Genomic DNA, 24,213 nt, shown 5'->3' with positions numbered 1-24,213 from the left:
CAAAAAAAGAATTTTCACGTTTGATTGATTGAAAAAAATCAAACTGGTGAGCATTTGTTCAAAAAATGTAAACAATGACGTCACTATTGAGTTTTTTTTTGTTTTTTACACTATTGCATGAAGCATGCTAATGCTTTCTCAATGTTTTTTGACAAGGGGTGTTTATTTACGGAATATTTTGATTTTTTTGAAGAATTATCCAAATATTGGCAATTTTTTTCTTAAATACTGAAAAACGAATTTTTAGTACTTTCTCGGCTTGATTTAGTACTTTTATAACTAGAATTTAGTACTGTTTAGTTGGTATTTAGTTTGTTTTCAAATACAAACTGTTTTAGGAGTACTAACTGGATAACTTTCCTTCGGATTGATTTAGTATTTTATTGGCACAAATTAAGTACTTTCCTTGTATAAATTTAGTACTTTTTGGGCTTGAATTTAATTTTTATCAGCTTTAAATTAGTAGTACTTTTCAAGCGTTTGCCTTTTATTTCAAGCTTCTTGTTAACTTTTGTTTCAGGTTAATTTAGTACTTTTTGGGTTTAAATTTAGTACATTCTCGTTTTGAATTTAGTACTTTTTAGGCGTTTGCTTTTCTATATTGTCTGTCTTAGGATTAAAGACTGAAGAAATTTTTCGGCTTTAATTTAGAAAAGCTTCTTTGTTTAAATTTAGTACTTTCTCGACTTGAATTTAGTACTTTTTCGCCTTAAATTAAGCGCTTTCCTAGCAAAAATTTAGTACTTTTTGGCTGAAATTTAGTTTTTTATTGGCTTTAATTTAGTACCTAGTTTTAAAAAAAGAATAACTTTTTTTTTCAGATTGATTTAGTACTTTTTGGGCTTGAAATTAGTATTTTTTGGTTACAATTTAATTTTTTAACAGCTTGAATTTAGTACTGTTCAGGCATTTGCTTTTCAATCGTAACATTTTGAAGCCTGAAAATTGAAAAATTATTTTTTTCTTATAAATCTATTTTTTATTTTCGGCTTGAATTTAGTACTTTTATGGTTCAAATTTAGTACTCTTCACGCTTTTTCGTTAAAATCTGAGTACTAAATCTACAATTGTGACATCCTTCTTAACATTTTAGGACAATTATTTTTTTCAATTTTTTTTTTAAATCTTCAATTTCAATTTTAATTTTTCATAATAAAATAGAGCAAAATACTCACTATTTTTCTTCCAGAGACCAGCAATTCTGCTTCCGATGTCCTTTTTGGGCGTTGGCGTACCTTTAACTCCTTCCTTCTTTGCTGCCCCAACTGTTGGAACACTTGGGGATTTATAGACGCCAAATGCGCGTCTTTTTGCTTCGACGCCCGTGGAGGACGTTGCACGACTTGCTGCTGGATTAGTTTTGATGCCATTTGATGGCTTCAAGTCCACTGTTGCGCTCTTTTGCAATGGAGTTCGGAGCTTTGAGATAAAGCTCGTTTTAGCCGGGAGCTTTGATGGCCTACACGGTGAACCGGGGTCAGAGGTCGTTACAATGGGCACATTGGGGCTCGATGGCTCATCTTTGGTAAACGTACTCTGACGCTCGAGAGCACGCGGTGGAGGCGATGAGGAGGCAGTAGTTGCTGCTACCTCCTTGCTTTGCTTCCCTGCCGGTGTGGAAGACTTGAATTTATTTATAATATTCTTCTCAATGACATTGGCTTTGTTTGTGAACCCGGGCCGGACGAGACCGGATTTAATTGAATTAATTTTATTCGTTAAATTGGCTTTTTGGATGAAATTTGACGTTTTCGCGACAATTCCCTGATCTTTCGACGTTGCTGTTTTACTTGAATTTGGTTGCATTTTGACTTTTTTCACATCTTGTGCGGCTTTTGTGGCTAAATTCGTGCGACTCGTTGACTGCGCTGGAGGAGCGGCTTTTCCGGAAGCTGGGGAGACACTCTTTGTTGGCGAGGCGGATTGTGAGGAAGATTTGGAGGAAGATACAACGGAACGACGATAGGGCGATACGTAGGGAGCTTTCTTCCTTCCACGCACGGCTCGTCCTTCCTGCCCTTCTGCACTATCCTCACTCCTTTCCGTGCTGGTAGCTCGTACAACAATCCGTGCTTTCCCTCCCTTTATCAGGGATTCATTGCTATCCGTTCGGGCATTTTGATCACACGATTCTGTGCCAGAATTCTGTTCGTAGTCCAAACTACTCAAATCCGTGGGAATTTGATGACTTTCCGGGGCTTTGAGATCACTTAAGTGCTTGAAACGTGCAGTGAGAGCACGAATGGAGGATAAATCGTCTCCATCGTCATTTGATTCCTCCCCCTGGATGACCTCTTGGTGGCCATTTGCTCCTTTGAGGGCGTTTGAGCCTTCGAATTCGCCTCCATTTACTTGGTGCAAAAGTTGGGGAATTGTTGGTGAATCCAATGTGTGTGTTTTGAAACGTGAACGATCCTCTTCACGACGTTGTTTCCGTAGCAATCTCTTGCTGGGGCTTCCTTCATCACCTTCCCCTTCGAGCATTTCTTCACCAGCATCATCATCAATTGATTCAACATCTGTTGCCTGAGACGTCTGACCATCAGCGGTGATCACATACGTCCTATACCGATCACTTCGCACCTTCCTTCGTTGCTTCGGCGTGAGAAGCTTCCTGCCATTCTTCCCTTTCTTCGGCGTTGATTCAGCACTACTAAAATCCGACGGAATTGGCGTAGCATCACTCGACACCTCCTGCCACGTACTCATCAACGTATCATCCATCTCACTAGCAGCTGTCTCGTAATTCGAATAGGTCACAGCATCCCCCAATGGGGCCACCTCTGACGTAATACTCGCCACAGAAATCATCGAATCCAGCAGCTCATCCATTCCCGACGGCGGAGCAACACTGTCCAAATTGCACGCTGAATTAATACTCTCTAAACTCCCATTTGTCATAATATGCCCCCCAAGAGCCCTCCGTGCCAACAATCCCGGCGGAAGGGATCTCTTGCGTGCCCGTGCCGACAAATTGGGGCTCTGTGGCACATCGTAGCACCCCGACATTGCACTCAAACTATCCATCCCCGATGGGGGACGAACATTCTCCAAATCAAAGCTCGTTGCACTCTCCGTCATTGCATTGTAAGCCTGCAACTCTGACACAATCTTCTTCGCCTCAAGTGCAATGATTGTGGAATTTGTCATTGAACTCGATGGGTCAAAGCTCATTGGCCCCGCGGAGGAGGAGGAGGAGGTGATAAAGTGAGCAGGATCGTGGGCTATGGCTGAAACAACTTCTCCACCAACTTGAAAATTAATTCCATTCTCCAAACTATTTACAACTGTCTCCGTATCTGTGTCCATTGAGTCCGGTTGCGATACAAAGCCTTCACTCTCGTTGTAATCATACCTAAAGGGGAGAAATTTAGGGGTTTAGGGAGATTTTTTCAAAGGATTTTCAAAGGTTTTTCAAAAAATTTTCTTCTAGTTGAAGTTCCCGAGAAAAAACTTTAAAAAGAAAATTAAAGAATGATAGAGCAAAAGGAAAGCTTAAGGAGGTAAAGATTATTTTTAGAGAGATTTTCAATTTGAATTTTAACGACATTTCGGAGATTTATTACCCATTCATCAGGTACCTTTGTATTTTAATAGACGCAGGATAATTTTTAGGATATTGGGGGAAATTCACTAGTCACACAGCCTTAAATTAGTTTTAAGTTTTCTTCAGCAAAATTTAAGATTTCTTAAGATTTTAATAATTTTCTAAAGAATTTCTTAAGTTAGCTTAAGCCGCATAAGCGAATGGTAAGATTTCTTAAGTCAGACTGAATCGGGTTTAGGCGAAAGTTAAGAATCCGTGAACATTATTTAATGAGAAATTTTTAAAAAAAAATGAGAAGAAAAAGAATTCATGAAGTGAGACCAGAAATGATTTTCATATTGTTCTAAAATTTAAATTTTAACGACATTTCGATGTTTTTAGACCCCTTCCTCAGGTACATAAATTTCTCAACAAAACCCAAAACAATCAATAGAAAATACCTCAGAATTCTTTGACAGTTATTAATGTTTTTCATGATTTTTCTTTAGCAACATTTTTCTATAACCCTCAGCGTTATAATTTTAAAACAAAAATAAAGAATCAATTAAAGGAATTGACAAAATATTTAAAAACTTAATGAATTTTTATGAAAAGTATAAAAACTTAATTCAATTCAAATCATATTTTATCTGCTTTATTTAGCAAATTTTTCATTTAAAAATTGCAAGATATTTATTATTAAAAAAAAAGTTAATAAACTAAATAAAGAAATAAATAAAAGATTGATAAAAAAGGAATATTTTCTCGTTTTTTTTTTTTAAATATATCTTGAATTTTATTCTTTGAATCCTTCAATTCTCTCGAATATTCCGAATATTTCATCAAATTTTTCGAATTCCTATCGAATCATTAATTTTTTCTTCGATTTCTACATTTTTTATTGAATTCTTGAACCAAAAATATAATAAAATTAATCAAAAATAGAGAAATTTAAATAGAAATTCAATTTAAAAGTAAAATCAAGCCCAATTCTTTTGGGAATTTTATTTAATAAATTAATAAAAATTAATTTTTAATTAATTTCTCAACTCACCTAAGCGTCTTCTCGAGATCTGCATTCGTGAGGATTGTCCGGAGTTCTTCGCATCCATTTGAGAGTGGAGCTGCTGTGAATTTGCATGTTTCGGTGAATTCACGCCTTTCATTGGTTGGCGTTGCTTCCTCCTCAAGCGGAAGGGCATTCTTCCCACGCGATAAATCACTGAATGTTGTATCGTCGTCCATTGAACCAATCATGGGTGCCGTCATGCTGAGTGTTGGGAAGGACACATCATTCGGGCAGGTATCCTCATTCCATGTATTTGTCGTTGAACTTGACTTCTTCTCATACGTCGATGGATCATCTGCGTGATTAGATGAGCGCAAGAATTCCGCCTGCGCCACGAGAACCTGCGTCAATCTATCGACGGATTTTAGCATAAGATCCGGGTCTTTGTGCTTGTCCACTTTAGGAGCAGGAGCAGCAGCTGCTGACGTTGTTGTTGTTGGAGTGTTCACATCAATAATGTTTTCCATGAGAAATTCATTGGAAATCTCCATGTCAAATGAGGATTCATGCAGGGAATCCTCAATGTCTTCAATGTGAAGCTTTTGGGCTGGATATTCATTTGAGCGCTCAAGAGGATTATCCCTGTGGTGGTGGTCAAACGTGAAGACATCAGACCCATTTGTGTCCGTCAATTTGGAACGCCTTTGAGCACGTGGTGTGAGTTGTTGTGGATTTTTTCTTTGTCCTCTTTGGTCGCCGCGGGATTCCATCTCTACGTCTGGAGCTGTGCTGGGGGCACCTACTGAATCCACCACAGCTACAGACGTAGTCTCCCCGTTTTTTGGCATCTGTCTCTCAATTCCCACCACTGTGGCACCCACACTGCGTTCACTTGTCCGTCTTACTTTCACCGTTGTTGCTACTGCTGCTTCCTTCCCCATCCCAATGCTAATGCATTCTTTCAGCAATTGCTCATCCTTCCTCTCACGCTCCTTGTGTCGATCATACCGTGATTGATTTGTCTTCAACTGCGGCAATTGAGATTTCTTCGGCGACGCCGGCATACTCGTACTGCTCCCCTGCGCCACCTTTGCTCGATTACCGCTGGGATTCCTATTTACATCCTGCCCCATCCCGGTGCGAATACATTGCTCCAACAATTGAGCATGATTGTCCGTTGATTCGCACGATTCAATGGAACTGTACGAATCATTTGTTGCCTCCAACGTCAGGGGGATGTTGTTGCTAATTAAAGCTGTTTGAATTGTGAAAACCGACCCCGTAGTGGTGCCCTTTGTGGCTGATGTCGTAGGACGCGACGGGTTGCTTCCAGCTGCAATTGCCTGACTCAGAAGATTTGTATCATCTTCGGAATCAACGGAAATCGAACTTAGAGAATCCTCTCCGGAAGGCTGTTGCTGCTGCTGTGCCTGATTCACATTTGGATCCTTTTGTGGTGACCTGAAAAGTTAACAAAAGTCTTGAGAAATGAATTCTTGCGAAGCAACTTTGTTATCGGTTGAAGTTTGAATTTTAAATTTATAGTATCAAGTAGGCCTGGGCGAAATAGGCGAAAGGCGAAAATAGCAGCCATTTTTGTGAAGAAATAAGTCTGACAAAAAGCGTGTTGAAATTATCGCGAGATAAAAGGGAATTATCATAGTAAAAAAATAGCCTCATATTGTTAAATTTATATGTAATCAAAGGATGAATTCTTATAGTTTGCTTCTGTAGGTAGAACAAAGAGGAAGACGACAAAAACCCGCTGAAAAGGAGTAGGGAAAATCGCCCCGATAAAAGTGAGGTTAAGTTGAAATAGGAAGAGAAATAAATTAATTTATTTAAACAGGAATTGAAAGAGAAATAGAAAACGGCCGGAAAGGTGGAAAGGGGGGTTCGAAGCAACTCAATCGAGAAATATGTAAGACATTTAGGATACTTTGGATGGGTGTCTCACTGAGACAACCTATGAAGAAACAAAGACAGCATCCGGAAGGTTCGATTTGCGATCCTTTTCGCCGGAAGAGGCATCTCTTAAGTAACCTGCACCATTTGCTTCAAATGAGTACACTCTATCTGTTCCAAGTTTGAGCCTGATCCGAAGTGGTCGGATTTTCCGGCCAATACAATACTTGGAGTTTGCCACGAAGTGAAACACTAACAAAATAAAAAAAAACTAAAACAATCAATCATTAATTACCTCTTAATCTTGGCCAATCCTGCTACTCCGGAACCAACTGTAATATCTGACAGCCCGGAGACAATGCTAAAATTGCATGGAGTCCCCTCAACTGGTGGGGCAAACTGCTGAATTTCATCACGAACAGGCAAATAAGGGGGAAGAATTGATCCACTTCGCAACATCTCAATGGGATTCTCCTTGCAAAGGGGCATACTTGCAGCTGCTGCTCCCATTCCATCCCTTATGCATTCCTGCAAGAGATTCTCACAGCCCCCATCGGATGAACTATCTGACGCTACTGCTTCACAGCGATTTGTATCCAATGACAAAACACTCAAATCCGAATTACTTGCCGCCTTTGAGAGGAACGCCGGCGTATCTTCCGTACAGTACTGCTTCACTGTATCCGTATTCCGGGCTTCCGGTGGGGTCACCTTACTCCCCGCTGATGTCTCTCCTTCCGGAGCTTTACGATTCATTCCCATATTAATGCACGACGCCAAAAGAATCTCATCATTGGCTGCATCTTCGCCATCTGATGCACCCAACTCTTCGCGGAAACTCGTCTCAGAATTATTCGGATTCTCACCATTGCTGGACAACAGTCCACCAGCAGCTTCCGCTTGATCTCCTCCCTCCTCATCCTCTTGCTCCTCACTTGGATGATTAATCAAACGCATCTCCTTCGTGAGGCAATCCGTAACAATCTTCGGTTCATCGTCGAGGCTCAAATTACTCAAACTCGTTGCGCAGGAAAATTGCGCTGGGGTATTCTCAATGCCAAATGCATTCGTTTCATCCTCAAAGACACTCCGGAGCCGTGGAGTTGTTGATGCAGCTGCCTGTGGGTGAGCAGCCGATGCATCTTGATGTGTACGACGTGGTGACTGTGGGATACTCTGTGTTGGAGAATCCGGAAGTTCCGATGGAGAGATTATGCCGCTGGCCAGTCGACTGAAAATTCCAAGAAGAATTTTGTTTTAAATTCAAAATTGTTTAAAAAATAATTTTTCATTGTTGAAATGTGTCTGATATTGGGCTGATTTCGATAAAGAAATTCACCTATTTCTTTTTTTTTTATAACATTTTAATGATTTTTTGAGTGTTTATCGAATTTATTTTAATAATAAAAAATAAATCTGCTTGAGAAATAAAAATATTTTTTTATGCCAAAATGTGATTGATATATTACTGATTTCGACGAAAAAGTACAACAATTTAACAAAATAAAAATTTTAAAATAAAATCAAAATATATTTTTACTTCAAAATAAATCTAATTTAAACGAATAAATTCAGCTCGAATTAGAGCTTAAAAAATTGTATTTTTTGTATGAAAATCAGTCTTACGGGGCTATCACACTTAAGCTCCAAGTGCTTGAGCATCATAACCTCTATGTGAGTACGAAAGAGAAAACAACGGTATTTTTTCTCGTTTTGTCACATGTAAAATCTTAAGCATCAAGCGCTTAGAGCTCAAGTGTGATAACTCCCTTATATAATGCTGATTTCGACGAAAGAAAACGATTCAACAAAATTGAAAATTAAAAATTTAATTAGCATTTAATTTAATTAATTTAAGGCAAAATATGTCTGTATTTTGTGCTAATTTAGTCCTACAAATTTATCCCAAAATACATCTTAAAAAATTGATTTTTTCTATAAAGAAAACATATCTGATATAATGCTGATTTCGACGAAAATATTCCTTATAATAATTTTTTTGTGTTAAAAAATGTCTAATTAATTACTTAATTTTGACACAAATCCCTCGAAATTTTCCACTTCTTTAAAATAAAATTTTCATTTTTCATCTCTTCATCAATTTGGCTCTATCCAACTTTTTACCTTTTGGTGACTCAATTTTTAATTTATCTGTACTACAAAATACCTAAAGTAGCCACGAGCTTTAACTTCAAGCGACGTTTAAAAAAAAAGTAAGACTGCGAATATTTTAAGACTGAGTCTAAATAAGGAAAGAGTTGAGTCGCAAAAAGGAGAATTAAGTCTCAATTAGTCATTTTCTACGTCACAATAAGGTAAATTTGCGTCAACTTCAGTTTTAACCTTCATCAATTTGACTCAGAAAAAGACTAATTGAGACTCAATTCCCCTTTTTGCGACTCAACTCTTTCCTTATTTAGACTCTCAGCCTTTGACTAATGTGGACTCAATTTTTTGACTAATGTAGACTCAATTTTTACCTTATGGTGACTCAATTTTTATATATCCTATCTGTACTACAAAATACATAAGTACATACATAATAAAAGTAAGACTGAATTATGAAGAAAAACTCACCTAAATTCACTCACAACGGAACTCCTGTCATCCCCAATGTTTGGCTCAACACTCGAAAGGGACTCAATGGAGCTCGTGCGTGAAAACATGAGCGGCGTCTCTTGGGCATTATCGACAAATGTCACGGCTTTTGGGGTATTCCCACTACCCGCTGCTCCTGCACTATTTGCCCCACTTTCAGCCACATCCCCCACATTCGGCTCCTTCACTTTGCCTCCTCCTCTGTCATCCTTCAGTTGTGGCTCTCCACGGGACGCCGAAGCAGGTGGGGAGCCCCCTTCGAGGCTACTCAGTGACCCATGATGACTGAATTCCCTGCTAAAGCACCCGGGGGTGCCCTCTTCGCAGTAATTCACGGGCTTCTCGGGCGTATGGATGCCACTACTAAACACCGTTGCACTCTTCGTTGGCACATCATCTTTGGGATTCCGCCGGAGATCACTCATTGAGGCAGCATTGGAAATGGCATAGGGGGTCCCCTCAGTTTGGTAACACTTCACCGAATCATCGAGAATAAGGATAATTTCATTCCCATACGACCCAGCCACGGAGGATGGAGCCTTCTCTTCGGCATCTGATTGATTTTCCGCATAGCGAAGGGAATAGTCTGTAATCTGATCGAGATCTGTCTCTTGGTAATCCCCAAAAGAAGCCCCCGCTGATGCTTCAACGGCTTTGCCAATTGGCTGGGGTTGAGCCACATTCCTTCGCGGGGTTGGTTCGGGTTTTCTTGCAGCCGGAATGGGTTTCTTTCCCACCTCAGTAAGGGAAGTTCTTTTTGGGATGATTGGAGGTGTTGCCACGGCGTCCTCTTTCCCTGCGTCTGATCGTATCCTCTGGACAAAATCCCTTTGATGAATTAAATCGATATTTGCAAAATCCTGAACAGTTTTCTCCTCTTTCGGCGGTGTTGTTACATCCAAATTCTCACAAGTTTCCTCGAGATTTTGATCCAATTCCTGCTCCAGCGCTCTCTGCTTCCGTACATTGAGTGTTGGAAGTTCCTTGAGGTTCATTGACTTGGTAATTGAGTCCATGCCAATTTGATTAACAACCCCGGGGCGGAAATTGAGGAGATTCTTAAGGGCTGCATTACTTCCATTTGATATCATCTTGTGCTTGCTGTGTATGAGACTCCGAAGCATTGGTACAGCTTGATTGTCCCACAGATACTTCTGATCCTCCTGGCAGCGTGCTGAGAGATTCCACAATGTCCCACAGGCATTACTCACGACAGTTAAACTCTCAGATTTCAGTTGCTGCAACAGGATTCCGAGGCAATCTCGCTGCCGGAGGATCTTTCGATAATCCTCACGTACGGCAATGTGACTTGAGACATTCCTGAGGATCCCACCGGCATTCTCGACAATTGTCAGCGTCTTACTGGGCGCTTCGAACGTCAGCATGTCTACGAGGAAGGCAAGTGCCCCATCAACGGCACAAAATTCAGCCTTATTGGCACTACAGTGCGCCGAGAGGTTCCACAGTGCCGACAGAATGGCCTTCAGGGTGTTCTCCATCTTATTCCTCATTGCTGCCCGCGTAAGGGCAGTCACGGTGCCGATTTCATTTAGAACGGAAATCATATTTGCATCCGCCCGCCATGATAGGTTCCTCAGAACACTCGCCGTAACCTGAAGCAAATCATCCGCACTGGAATCCAATTGAGCCACAAGTGCCCGCATAAAATCTTTATTTGAACACAGGAGAGCTTTATTGTTCCCATCGCCAAATGTGAGATTCGTCAGCGCCATCCCAGCGTACCGACGAAGTGAAATGCACCGTTGATCCGCTGATTTTGCCCCATGAGCTGCATGATCGAGATGCACGAGATTGGCAATGGTTTGCAAAGCACCCAGCTGACACATTGCATGCCGATGCTCCTCATCGAAGCTGATCTTCATGAGACTCGAAATTGCCTGACTCGGATGACGTTCCGTGTCATCCGCCACTGCCTCACTGGGCGGCGGCTGTTTCAGTGCCTTCAGGAAGTTACAATACTCCATCACGTGCTCAATGAGACGCAACACTTTCACCTCACGCCGTCCCGCCTTGTCGTCCGGATGACACAGAACAACATTGTGGAGCGCCATGCTGGCATTCTTTCGTGCCACCTCATCCGAATCCGAATGGATCATCTGCACAAGGAGTGGGATACATCCCGAACGACGGAGGGTGGCGCATGTCTCAGGCGAACGAGACAATTCCAGGAATTTCGACGACATCTCAACAGCATCGTGAGAACCGAGCATTGAGAGTAAGGAATAGACACATTCCACCTTTCAGAAAAAAAACAATTTATTTTGTATTTGTTTTTTTTCAGATTCTTTAAAAACTTTTAAGGTTCTTAATGAATTTATCTATAACTGTTTAAGAGTTCAAGAAATAAAAAATAAGACGTTAAAAAATAAAGAAATTATAACTTTAGAAAAAAGAGAAATTATAAAATAAAAAAAAGAAATAAAAAAGTAGAAAATAAAGCACTTAGACACCAGAAAATAAAGTAATAAGAAAATAAAGTATGTAGATATTTAGAAAGTTATTTAGAGAGTTATTTAGAAAGTTAGGTAATATTAGAACTTTAGAAAATAAAGAAATCAATACGTAAAAAATAAAGAATTTAGAAAGTTAGAAAATAATCAACTTAGAACCTAATTAAGCTAAGAAATTAGAACTTAATTTAAAAAAAAAACAAATAAGAACTTAAGAATATCAGGAAAATTAAACTTTAGATTATAAAGTAATTAAAACTTAAGAAAATGAAGGAATTAAAACTCTAAAAAAATCAAGAAATTAGACAGGGGAAACATCAGCAATAATGACTTCCCCTTCACCAATTAAATAAATAAATAAATAAGAAATTAGAATTTAAAAAAATAAGGAAAATAAAACTTTAAAAAATAGACAAATTAGAACGCAAGGAAATAAAGTAATTAGAAAGTGAGAAAATAAAAAAAATAGAATTTCCGATAATAAAGAAATTAGAACTTTAGGCTTTTAGAATAGAAACGTTAGGCTTTTAAAGGAATTAAAGAAAATTTTACGTAAAGCTCTAAGTCATAGAGAACTAATAAAAAAATATTCTAAAACTTTTGAGGAAAAAATATTAATTAAATGAAAGTCAGGAAATAAAATAAAAAATAATTTTTACAGTGTTTAGACAATTTTTAAAGTTTTTTAACATTTTTAGCCAGAACTACAACACAAAACAGACATTTTACAAGGTTCCTTTGCTTCTATCTTAACTGAAAATCAATTCAATTTTCCTACCTTTGGTCCCAAGTCCGAGACACCCCCAGCTGGGAGGGATGTATTGAGGGCCGTTCGTACATCTGACGGGCGATCAGCGGGCCAAGTACCGCGATACACATGCCCCGATGTCGACGGTGTGTCTCGATGTTCGAGAAATGACGACACCATAAAGTTCTCCTTCGTCCGCCGACCACGCTCACGGTCTAGCGAATGCTTCCGCTCGTACTTGAGATGCTCAAACTCCGTCACACGATTGAGGTGATTCATCTCCCGTCCCAGGCTATGGTGCTCGCGCTCACCGCCCGCCGACAAGCTCTTCTTCCGCCGCGTACCCGTGTGCTGTTGCTGCTGCATCTCACTCTCACTGCCCGCTGTGGCATCACTCTTACCCTTCCGGTGCAATCGCATGGATTCACACGCAGCCAATTCATAGTCACTGATCTCCCCATCGCGTTCATACTTCTTATCAATCTTCACACTCTCCCCCGGGTAGAGTCCCCCACGTGCCCCATCGCAGCTACTCTGTTGCGCTGCAGCAGTTGCTGCGGGCGCCTCCTCCAACCCTGGGGGTGGGATTGCGTCGTAATCGAGGAAATGTGGCTTCTTTTGCCCCTCTTCGGGGATATTATCGAGATCATCGAGATCCTGATCTATGCACAAATCATCAAAATCCTCCGAAGATGAATCCATTCTTAATGCTGCTGCATGTTTGCTCTGTAAAACCCGATTAAATGCACACAGAAAAAAATCAGCTTCAATCTCCCTTTTTCACCTCAAAGAAAATGAAGAAAACGCGAAGCCCATGCGTGCACTTTCTCTCCTCTTCTTCATCCATTCATGTGTCTCTCAATTCACATAATCAAAGAAAATTACATTTATAAACATCTTCCTTCCAAATCAATTGCAACAATATAAAAAAAAGACTTTTGCTCCCAACAATTTTTATTTCTTTTTGCACCATCTTTGCGGGTGGACAAGAAAAAGTCTGCGCTTCAATGAAGTCGTCAATTGCATAGTTTGTCGCATGATGAAACAATAGGAATAGACATTTCATTGAATTGAGCTGCTTCTTGTACACACAGAGAGAAAAAATCGTCATCCTTGAGTGAATATTAAAAAGAAAAGAAAAAAAACCACAAGAAGTTCTCAAAGAGAAAAAATTATATAGTAACACTTATATAGCAATTTAAGAATACATATCACAATGTAAAACTTCTCTGCTGCAACTTGGTGGGAGATTTGTGGGGAAATTCATTGAATATGCTGCAGAATTTTTAACTAAACACTCATTGAAAAAAGTTTTGGGACAAATATATTAGCTAGAAACTTTAGAACTTTTTATTTTCCCTTTAGGAAATTTGTAAAGAAAAAACCGTAAGAAATCTTCAAAAATTTCGAAATAGAAAACGTTAAGAGTCTGAAAGAAAAATTTATTTAAGAATTTCCAGCGACGTTTTGGATAATTCAATTAAAAACTCTGGAGTAATTCGTTGAAAAATGAATAAATCACACCCAATTTTATATACAGAATTTGGATTGTTTTTGTACATAAAGCATATGCTTTTATGCTTCATACATATTCAAGTCTTTTTTCTATTAAAAAAATACCTCAAAAATTAGATATTGAATCAAAAACTTTAATTCAGAAATCAATAAAAAGAAAATTAGAACAATTTAATGTCTTTTAGTTCTATTTTTATAATTTTCTTTTCTTTTGGAAAAGAATTCCAAAAGACATTTTATTTTTTTCTTATATCAACGATAAGCATAAAATATTTAAGTAAAGTCAAAGAGATTTTTTAAATTTTTACTCAAATCAGTCAAAAAAAAATATTATTTAAAATTTGCATATAAACCACGCCCATTACATTTTTCTGTATTAAACATATGCGTCAGTGCTTCACTAATGATAAAGCAAAATTTAAAAAAAAAACGATTATAGAATAAAGCGCTTGAGCATATGCTTTATGCGCAAAAGAAACCAAACATTTACAATCGGAGGAATGGTTTATTAAATTTTATAAATTATTTTTCCAGAGCTTTTCAGCTCATTTCAGATTTTTTTTATACTTGAAATCTTCCTATGAAAAATCCCAGTTTTTTAATGTTATTTGACCCCCTTTCTTAAAAATTAATATCAGTTTATTGCCTCAGAATGAATAAACTTCTTTCTCATTGTTTTCAGAATTAAAAGAATATAAAGAATTTTCATTTTTTGATAATTATTACTTAATAAGTTTTTTTTTATAGTTCCTTAAACATTCCTTTCAGTACAATCTTAATGTTTTTAAGCATAAAATGTTAAGGAAGATTTCAATGCGGGAACACCAATATCATCCGCAAAATGTTTGCGGAAACACTAGCAAAATGCCACGAACGATAAATTAAATTCGGGCAATAATTTTCTCACAGTCAGTTCCGACAATAAAGCTCCACACAGAGTTTAAAATAAATGGCTCATGTTGTTGTGTAATGCCCATAAATAAAGTCTTCAATTTTTTAAGGAACAAAAAGTACTTTTGAAAATCTCTTAATGATTTACAGTGTGAAATTGAATGATTCACCTATAAAAATCACCTCCATGCAGAGAAGAATATTTATATTGCAAAGAATAAAATGCAAGAAATTCAAGGAATTAATAAATGATGCAGAACAATAATTTTCTTCCTGTCTATTTTGCAATAAATATTCATTTTTGCAAATTTTCTACGTTTTGCTTTTCGATGTAGAAAATTATATTTTATTTAATACGTGCTTTTGGTGTGTCGACAATGAAATCTCCCCCACTTTTGGTTATTATTTTTCGCGGCGTCCGAATCAATTTCATTCTTCATCAACTCCGGATGTCTCGTATATGTACATATGTAGGCACATATTTCCTTCACTCCATCACCCATTTAATGGGCATTTTATCCATGCAGCGTATAAAATAAAATCATTTCGCCTCTGCGACAGATATTGACGGGAAAAAATCATTTTTTACGACCTTCTGCACTTTTCGCAACATTCTCAACATTTTCTTCAACGAAGAATCCACGGCAAGGAGGGGGCATGAAACAACCATTAAATCGCGCACAGTTCAATCGATGACGAGGACAGGAGCTAAAGACATTGATTGAAATCAAATTCTTAATGGAATTTACTAAGAGAGAATGGAAAAAAAGACGCGATTGAAATTAAATTTAAAAAAAAACTCAAATTGCATGAAATACACGAAAAAGTCAATCATAACGCGTCCAGTTATTAGAGTTGGTATACCACAACGCGGATGGGTCAGTCTATGCGCTGTAATTTAATTTGTGAGTAGTATTAGTAGGCAAAGTCGATTTTTTGTAAAATTAAGCAATTTGACAGATTAAAATGCATATATCTTAAGTTCTATTAGACCTACAGAAATTTCTTGACTAGTTATGGAAAGCTATTGAAATAAGCTATAATCTGATGTATATTGCGATACATTTCAAGGTCACCTCCAGAACACAAAATGGTGGATTTTTGTTCTACCAAAACAGTTTTTTGCACTTTTTGTCGACAAGGAATGGTTCTAGAGGTTTCTGATGTTTCGGAAAGTTAAAGAGTTTTGCAAAACCTTTAATTTGATACCAAATTGAGCAAAATCGGACAGACCGTTCAAGAGATATGGCTCTTAGAACTTTTCAAATTCAAGAATTTTTCAAATGGCTATATCTTCTAAACGGAGACATAGATTTTCTTCATTTTTGGACTGATGAAAGATATTGAGTCAGGCTACAACATATCAAAATTTAAAGGAAATCTATAACAGATGTTCGGAGATATTGCCCCTTAAAGTTAGGCAATTTTTGTTTTCGATTTTAGCGCCTCTTGCGGATGTTTTTTAAACTTGGAATGTTCTAGACTGTTGTAGGGCTTCTCAATACCTTTCATTTGATACCAAGATGGTCAAAATCGGTTAAGCCGTTCTCGAGTTATATTAAAAAAACTCTTTTTGCTTTAGGCCGCCATATTTGCTAAACCGCTTGACCGATTTTCAAGTATGATTTGTTGATGAAAACATCTCACTGAGCACTACAACATACTAAAATTTCAGACCTCTAGCTGTAAAGGAAGTGGTTCACGGTATTTCAAAATGGCGGACGGCGGCCATTTTGAATTTTGAAAATGCGAAAAAATGAAATTTTACACCCACATTTCTATAGAAAACTTCAAACCCGAAGTCTCTATCTGTTACTGTTCTCGAGTTATAAGGTAAAGTTTGGCGCAGAGGCCGGCCGGCCGGCCGGCCGGCAGGCCGGCCGGCAGGCCGGCCGGCAGGCCGGCCGGCCGGATCAAAATTTTTCCACCACCATTTTCGTAATGTGGGATGTCTAAAACGTGCTCATACCAAGTTTGAGCCCGATCTGAGATGGTCGGTTTTTCCGATGATTACAATACTTGGTATGCCACGATTGTGGTATACCAACTAATTGAAAAATTAGTCAAGAAAATAAAACAACCGATGAGGCGTGCAAATGACAATTTTGATTGTCATCGATGCACATGAATGGTGTTGAGAGTAATTTTATTTCTAAATGAAAAAAAAATAAATAAAATAAAAGAGAATTGCGACGAACAAGTGGAGAAAATATTTTCCAATTATTTTTCCCTCTTTATTCTCTGAATAAAATCCCGCAATTTTATTTAAAAAAGAGGAGTCTATTCACTTTCCTTCCTAACATGAAAATACATAGAAACAAACAAAATTTGTTAGAAGGTAAATAAACATTCAAGAATAGCCAAAAAGAATCAATTTTTCCATTAAAAATCGATGGAAAAGTAAAAGATTTGTTGCAAAAACATTGCCAAAAAAGTAACAGTGAGGGAGTAATTTATTCGAGTTTTATACAAATTTATCTCCAAAAAAAAACAAAAACAAATCTTCTTATATAAGTTCACGATTAGAAGGAAACTAAATGAACTTCAATTTTATTTCTTTCAATCTCTATCTTTCCCGGAGAATGTATAATTTCACATCATTCACAGAGCCTTTGGCCAAGTTTTTAGTGCCTCATCGTGAATTTAAAGTGCAAATTATCTGCATTTTCAGATTGAATTTCAAACTCACGAAGCCATACGTTTGAAGCCTTCTTTTTTTCCCCATTGCAAATAATTCTAGCAAAACACCTACATTTTTTTGGGTCACAGCACATCTTTCTTGAGTATTGCGAGGAGTCCACACAATCTTCACATCTTCCCTCTATTCTCTTGCTCATTGAAATTGTATGTCATTGGAGTATTTTATACTCATTATGAAAAAAAAAGATAATCTTACACCGGAAAACCCACTGAAATGTGCAAAAGTTTTCCTTCTCAGTTCTCATTCTTAGTTTCTCTTTTGATTAAAATTTTTGCATAAACTCTCTGCATTTATTGAAACTGAATATTCTTCTCTGGTTAAGAAACTGGAAGAGTCTACACTGATAACTATCCCCCTCAAGCGAATTCAAAGAAAAATCATCAGAGAATTTTTCTTGAAATAATTGAAGCTCATAAACAATATCAAATTACTAAAAAAAAAATCCACCACGACAAAAAATGCAACAATTTTCTCTCTCTATTTTAATATTCTCGCACAACATGCCTCAAAAGAGTTTTGCGCATCGCGAGAAAATAAAAGGGGAGAGAATATAATAAAAACTTTACAGTTTTTTTTAATTGAATTTAAGCTTGATCTGCAAAAAAACCTTCTTTTGCATTTTCTGCACAGCAAAAAGAAACATAACATAGGTATTAAATCTCATTTTTATTAAATTAACACCAAATGTAACGGATTGTGATTGAATTTTCAATGTAAGAATTGTTACCTTAAGAGAAGAAGAAGAAGGTGAATGCGGGGCTTCAAAAGCCACACACATACAAACAAACACGGCAAACGTAAATTAATATTGTATGAAAATTACTTTTAAAACCAATTGAGAGACATTCTCTCTCCTGTCATCTATTTTCGGAAACGATTGAGGAAATTTTTGAGTTAAGTGAAAAATTCCAATGATGGTTATTTCCTCTGTGATGTGGTTCATTTGCACTCAATTCCACAACGTGTCTCAATTAAGGTGTCGCGCACTCACTCAGCTATTAATACTTCTTTTACTTTTCCTTTCTAATTTGTAAAATATTTAAAAAGGAATTTGCTTATTTAAAAAAAAATAATTAGCTGACTTTTAATTAAAACAACTATTTACTGATAGTTTTTTTCTTTCATTAAACAGTGGGGCTCTGTAGTAGAGCCTTCAGAACATTTAAGGGAAGAAAAAGTTTTAATAAGTCAGATGAAACATAGAAAAGATGAAAATTTTTAGAAATGAATTTAAATGAAAAAAGTTGTATTTAAAAATATTTATGAATTTATATTTATCGTATAAACGCTTTAAATAACATAGAAAACTTTTTAAATTAAAAACATAGAAACAAATACTTTATAAAAATACACAATAGTATTTCTTTACAAGAATAAACTAAAATCAATCTAAAAAAATATTTTCTGTTGAAAGATATTTCTATGTTATGGAATAAAAACATTTTCGATATTTTTCTATGTGTTCATTATATGTTCTTAATCGGATTTCTATGTTTTGATTACTGATTTAATAAAATTCGAATTTTCAATCAGCCTCTGACACACAGTGATCAATCATAGACAAACAGATTTGTTTTCCAGCAAAAACAATTTCAATGAATTATTTTTCGATGTTTCTATGTTATTTGATTTTAATTTCAATAATATTATTTGGTTTGATCATTTTTCATTAAACAAAAATCTAACATGTTTAGGTTTTACTTCTCTGATGAATATCTGGAAAACATCGCAAATCTTCTTTTAAAAAAATTCTTATAATAGATTAATCTAAAAATTAAAGATAAGTAATTCTGATGAAAACTAAAATTTTGGTCATAAGAATTAACTATTTATGACTTTTTAGCTGTGATTCTTTCTTATTTTTTAGTGATTCTTCCAAAGAATTTTTCAAGTGCTAATTTGCGATGTTTTCCGGATATTCAACACAGAAGAAAAAAAACTCAAAGATATGAGATTTTTCTTGAAGAAAATTTAGAAAATAAAAGAAATTCTGCAAAAACTTGTTCTTAATAAGTTCTTAAGTCTTTGAATAAATTAAAACAGTTTCATGCGATGTAATATGTTGTATTAATCATTCCATCCATACAGGCTGTTCTACATGTTCCCAGTGTAATTTATCAATGAAATGAAATAAACAGCATTAAAAATTTTCCTTGAAAAGCATATCTGAGAAGAATTTGAGCCACGTTATCTCATTTACTTCCTTATCTACTTATTATAAGTTCTTTTAAAAAAATGCGACGTAAATAGAAACAAAACTATTTTAATCTCCTTCGTAAAATCTGCTTTTAATTGTACTCAAATGTTTATTCATTAACTTTTTCTTTAACAACATCTTGACTACCTCATACACCATACATTTCTACCTATTCTCTCCATCTAACAACCGTCAGATATTTCTCTTTCTCTCTATACAGTCGTCTTGCAAACAAATTGCCTATAAGCACACCAAAACCATTTTCATTTTTAGTTTGGAGATACTTGAGATAATTCAAACCCATTAAATTCTCCCTGGGCCTCCTCATCAACTTCTCAACTTCTTCGCATACAACACATCACATACATTGATTTATGTTCAAATGCTGCAGGTTTACACGAATTGAGTTGGAAAGTATAATTTTCACAGCTAAACTTCGTTCGTTAAAAAAAAATCTTTCTGCAACATTCTCTCATTCATACACTACTGAAGCAAAAAGAAAAGTCAATCATAACGCGTCCAGTTATTAGAGTTGGTATACCACAACGCGGATGGGTCAATCTATGCGTCGTAATTTAATTTTTAAGTAGTATTAGTAGGCAAAGTTGATTTTTTTTAATGAAATTCATCAATTCGAAAGACAAAAATGGTTATACTATATCAAGTTCTATTGCACATACAGAAATTTCTTGACTAGTTCTGGAAAGGTATTGAAATAAGCTATAATCTGATGTATATTGCGATACATTTCAAGGTCACCTCCAGAACACAAAATGGTGGATTTTTGTTCTACCAAAACAGTTTTTTGCACTTTTTGTCGACAAGGAATGGTTCTAGAGGTTTCTGATGTTTCGGAAAGTTAAAGAGTTTTGCAAAACCTTTAATTTGATACCAAATTGAGCAAAATCGGACAGACCGTTCAAGAGATATGGCTCTTAGAACTTTTCAAATTCAAGAATTTTTCAAATGGCCATATCTTCTAAACGGCGACATAGAATTTCTTCATTTTCGGACTGGTGACAGATATTGAGTCAGGCTACAACATATCTAAATTTAAAGGAAATCTATAACAGATGTTCGGAGATATAGCCCCTTAAAATTAGGCAATTTTTGTTTTTGTTTTTAGCGCCTCTTATGGTTATTTTTGGAACTTGGAATGTTCTAAACAGTTGTAGGGCTTCTTAATACCTTTCATTTGATACCAAGATGATCAAAATCGGTCAAGCCGTTCTCGAGTTATATTGAAAAAACACTTTTTGCTTTAGGCCGCAATATTTGCTAAACGGCTTGACCGATTTTCAAGTATGAATTATTGATGAAAACGTCTCACTGAGCTCTACAACATACTAAAGCTTCAGACCTCTAGCTGTAAGGGAAGTGGTTGACAGTATTTCAAAATGGCGGACGGCGGCCATCTTGGATTTTGAAAATGCGAAAAAATGAAATTTGACGCCCACATTCCTATAGAAAACTTCAAACCGGAAGTCTCTATCTGTTACCGTTCTCGAGATATAATGCAAAATGTTGACCACCGGACGGCAGGCCGGCAGGCCGGCAGGCCGGCCGGATCAAAAATTTTCCACCACCATTTTCGTAATGTGGAATGTCTAAAACGTGCTCATACCAAGTTTGAGCCCGATCTGAGGTGGTCGGTTTTTCCGACGATTACAATACTTGGTATGCCACGATTGTGGTATACCAACTAATAAATAGATACCGGGATGAAAAGCTCTCGTGTACTCACACAAAACTTCTCTTTACATATATTTTTGAATTTGACCCAAATTGTCAAAAAAAAAAAACGAAGAAGAAGTTACAACAGAATTGGGAGATGGAGAGATCAGGAGAGAGGAAGAGAATCTAATAATAATGAATGGGATGGTGGAAAAACTTACACTACATGTCTTATTTTTAAATTTATTCCTCAAACTCGATGGGAGACGATTTTTGTGCCTATTAACCCGATGCTCGCGGCGTCGATTGAATGCCCCAAAGACATCTTCAAGTGTTATGAATGATGCATGATTTTCCATCTTGTTTTTTATTCACTGTTTGCAATTTTTCTTTTCTTCTCTTTATATTGACTTTTTAATTTCTTTCACACACCCACACTTGTCTGCAACTTCTTCACCGAAAATAAAAAATTCAACACGAGAGGCAACTCTATTGTATTTAAATGCAATGAAAAAAAACTAATAATATTGAAAAATAGTGTGAAAAAATTTATTAAACTATTTTTGCAAAACACTTTTGTGCGAAAGTGAGAAAAGACAACGCATAAAACAATCTCTCTCTCAAATATTTTGTTAAAAATTTTCTTCTTTTATACACACTTCACAACAAATTGGAGGTGAAATGAGAGAGAATTTTTAATCCCAGAAATGCACATAAGAAACTAAAACTATTTTTTTTCTTTCTCTTATTTTTCCACACAATATGTTGACGAGCCGGCGTTCGAAAATAAACTGACTGAACTTACACGAAATTCCCCAACACACTATTTCTCTCCATCAGCCACAACGTTGCTATACTTCGTGGTAGTCAGCAGAAAACCAACACCGTGATTTTCAAAGAAGGAATACTCCAATTTTTTACTTCAACTACACACAAATGTCGGGTACTACATACACTGCACAACATTACTACTGTATAGTCATGCTCGTTCAACATTTGAAACCATCACAAAGTATATTATTATTTCTTTTATTTATTAAGGTTGTGTTTGCATTTTTGGGGAAAATATGGTATGTAGTACATAAAGAAGAAAAATGAACAACTATTAACCAGACCACAGACAGTTTTTTTTCACTCTTAACCAGAAGCAGACAACATCACTTCGTGATTTTCAAGTGGAAAATGAGATTTTGTGTGTTAATCCTTTCTCATGATTACCAAAAATATTTCCCCACAAAAATTTTCTATTTAGAATACTTTGGGAAAAGAAACAAGCTCAGGGAATTTGCTAGAAAATTAATTAAAAGAAAATTCATCCTAATACTATGGAAATTTATTAAAGAAAAATTATTAGAGTTGAAGAAAATATTTAAAAAAAAAATTTATGTAGGTCAGATTCGAACCTATGGTAATGGTCTATATTTTCGTGAAAAATTTTTCTTTAATTCATTTTGTAAGGCAGGATCAAATTGTTTTTAGAAACTCGGAGAATTTTAGGAGCAATTTTTCACCCAATTCTGAAAAATAAAATAAATAAATGTACTGGTAAGCTGACCAAGCTTACGGGAGCTGTGTTTCTTTCAGTGTACCAATTTTGTGAGAGCAAACTAGAACGCGTATTAGTTTAAATACGCGCAAAGTCGGGAAAAGTTGAAAAGTCATCCCCCAAGAAATCTTTAGAAGGCCATATCTCGAGAACGGATCCATAGATTTTCATAATTTTTTTTTTGTTTAAAAGGTCTTGAAGTCAGCTATAACATATCGAAAAATGAAAAAAATTTATGTCGCCATTTTCGAAAAATTCGAGTTCGAAATTTTCGAAAACTTTGTTTTCGATTTTAGCGCCTCTTGCGGTCATTTTTCGAAGTTGCAATGTTCTAGACATTTGTAGAGTTTCACGAAACCTTTCATTTGCGCTTGAGTTGATCAAGATCGGACTTGTAGAACCCGAGATATGACATGCCAACTTTGTAAGGCTATATCTCGAGAACGGATCCATAGATTTTCTTCATTTTTGGCATGGTGATAGATAATATAGTCAGCTATAACATATCAAAAAATGAAAAAAATTTATGTCGCCGTTTTCGAGATATTCATCGAAAACTCATCGAAAATTTTGTTTTTGATTTTTGGCCCCCTAGCGGTCATTTTTGAAACTTCCGATGTTCTAGAGAGTTGTAGGGTTTGTTGAGATCTTTCATTTGACCCCGGGTTGATCAAAATCGGTCAAGCCGTTTTCGAGTTATGGTCGATTTTCGATGAAAAATTGTGGCGGCCATATTGACTAAACGGCTTGACCGATTTTCGAAAATGAGGTATCGTTGGAAAGGTATTGATGTCCCCTACAACATAACAAAATTTCAGATTTTTAGCTATTATAGGGGCTGAGATATAGGCAAAACAAAATTTTGAGGTTATTCAAAATGGCGGACGGAGGGGTGGGGGGTAAAATTTGACATCATAATCGGATGTCTTCCAGTCGATATTTAAACTTTGCCGTTTACCGCAAGTCTCTATCTATTACCGTTCTCTTGAAATTTAACGTTGTACTACGGACGGCCGGACGGACGGACGGCCGGCCGGAAAAAAATTTTTTTGGCGCATACGTTTTTTGGAATGTGGGGACCCTAATTCGTGCTCATACCAAGTTTGAGCCCGATCTGACGACTTTTGATTTTGCTCGGTACACAAAAGCTGTGTCTGAAAGAAACACAGCTAAAATGTTCTCGTACTCCCATTAAAAGGCTAATTGATTAGAATTTAGTATTTTCAATTTTTAAAAATATTTTAATCTCAAGTTTTAAAATTTTAGCCATTTTGTTTCTTTAGATTCTCCAAAATTATTTGACCATCCCTAAATAAACTATAATGTCTAAAAAAAACTTTCTAGTGCAAGAATAAATTTTTAAATTCAGAGAGTTGAACTATCTTTTTTTTTTTAATCAATTCTAACCTTTTCTAAAATAGAAATTAAAAAT

General features: G+C 36.3%; 3 protein-coding genes across 3 annotated transcripts in view; 1 reads left to right on the top strand and 2 right to left on the bottom strand.

Moving 5' to 3' along the window:
• Positions 1-24,213, bottom strand: part of LOC129787983 (protein Peter pan) — a 1,185,971-nt gene that overhangs the window by 476,421 nt on the left and 685,337 nt on the right. The gene's annotated exons all lie outside the window — the stretch shown is intronic.
• The window catches only part of LOC129787980 (L-dopachrome tautomerase yellow-f2-like), a 1,067,766-nt gene that overhangs the window by 358,216 nt on the left and 685,337 nt on the right, over positions 1-24,213 (top strand). The gene's annotated exons all lie outside the window — the stretch shown is intronic.
• Positions 1-24,213, bottom strand: part of LOC129787934 (uncharacterized) — a 33,931-nt gene that overhangs the window by 4,182 nt on the left and 5,536 nt on the right. The window contains exons 3-7 of the mRNA XM_055823790.1: positions 12,288-12,983; positions 9,018-11,296; positions 6,736-7,671; positions 4,581-5,996; positions 1,176-3,355 (exon numbers count right to left, since the gene is read on the bottom strand). Of these exons, the coding sequence (XP_055679765.1) occupies positions 1,176-3,355; positions 4,581-5,996; positions 6,736-7,671; positions 9,018-11,296; positions 12,288-12,959 (7,483 nt within the window). The 5' untranslated portion in view covers positions 12,960-12,983. The remainder of the gene's footprint in view (positions 1-1,175; positions 3,356-4,580; positions 5,997-6,735; positions 7,672-9,017; positions 11,297-12,287; positions 12,984-24,213) is intronic.

The sequence above is a fragment of the Lutzomyia longipalpis genome, chromosome 1 (assembly GCF_024334085.1).
Source record: "Lutzomyia longipalpis isolate SR_M1_2022 chromosome 1, ASM2433408v1".
Lineage (NCBI taxonomy): Eukaryota > Metazoa > Arthropoda > Insecta > Diptera > Psychodidae > Lutzomyia > Lutzomyia longipalpis.
Note: the sequence above shows the minus strand (reverse complement) of the source record. Positions and strands in the feature narration are given on the sequence as shown.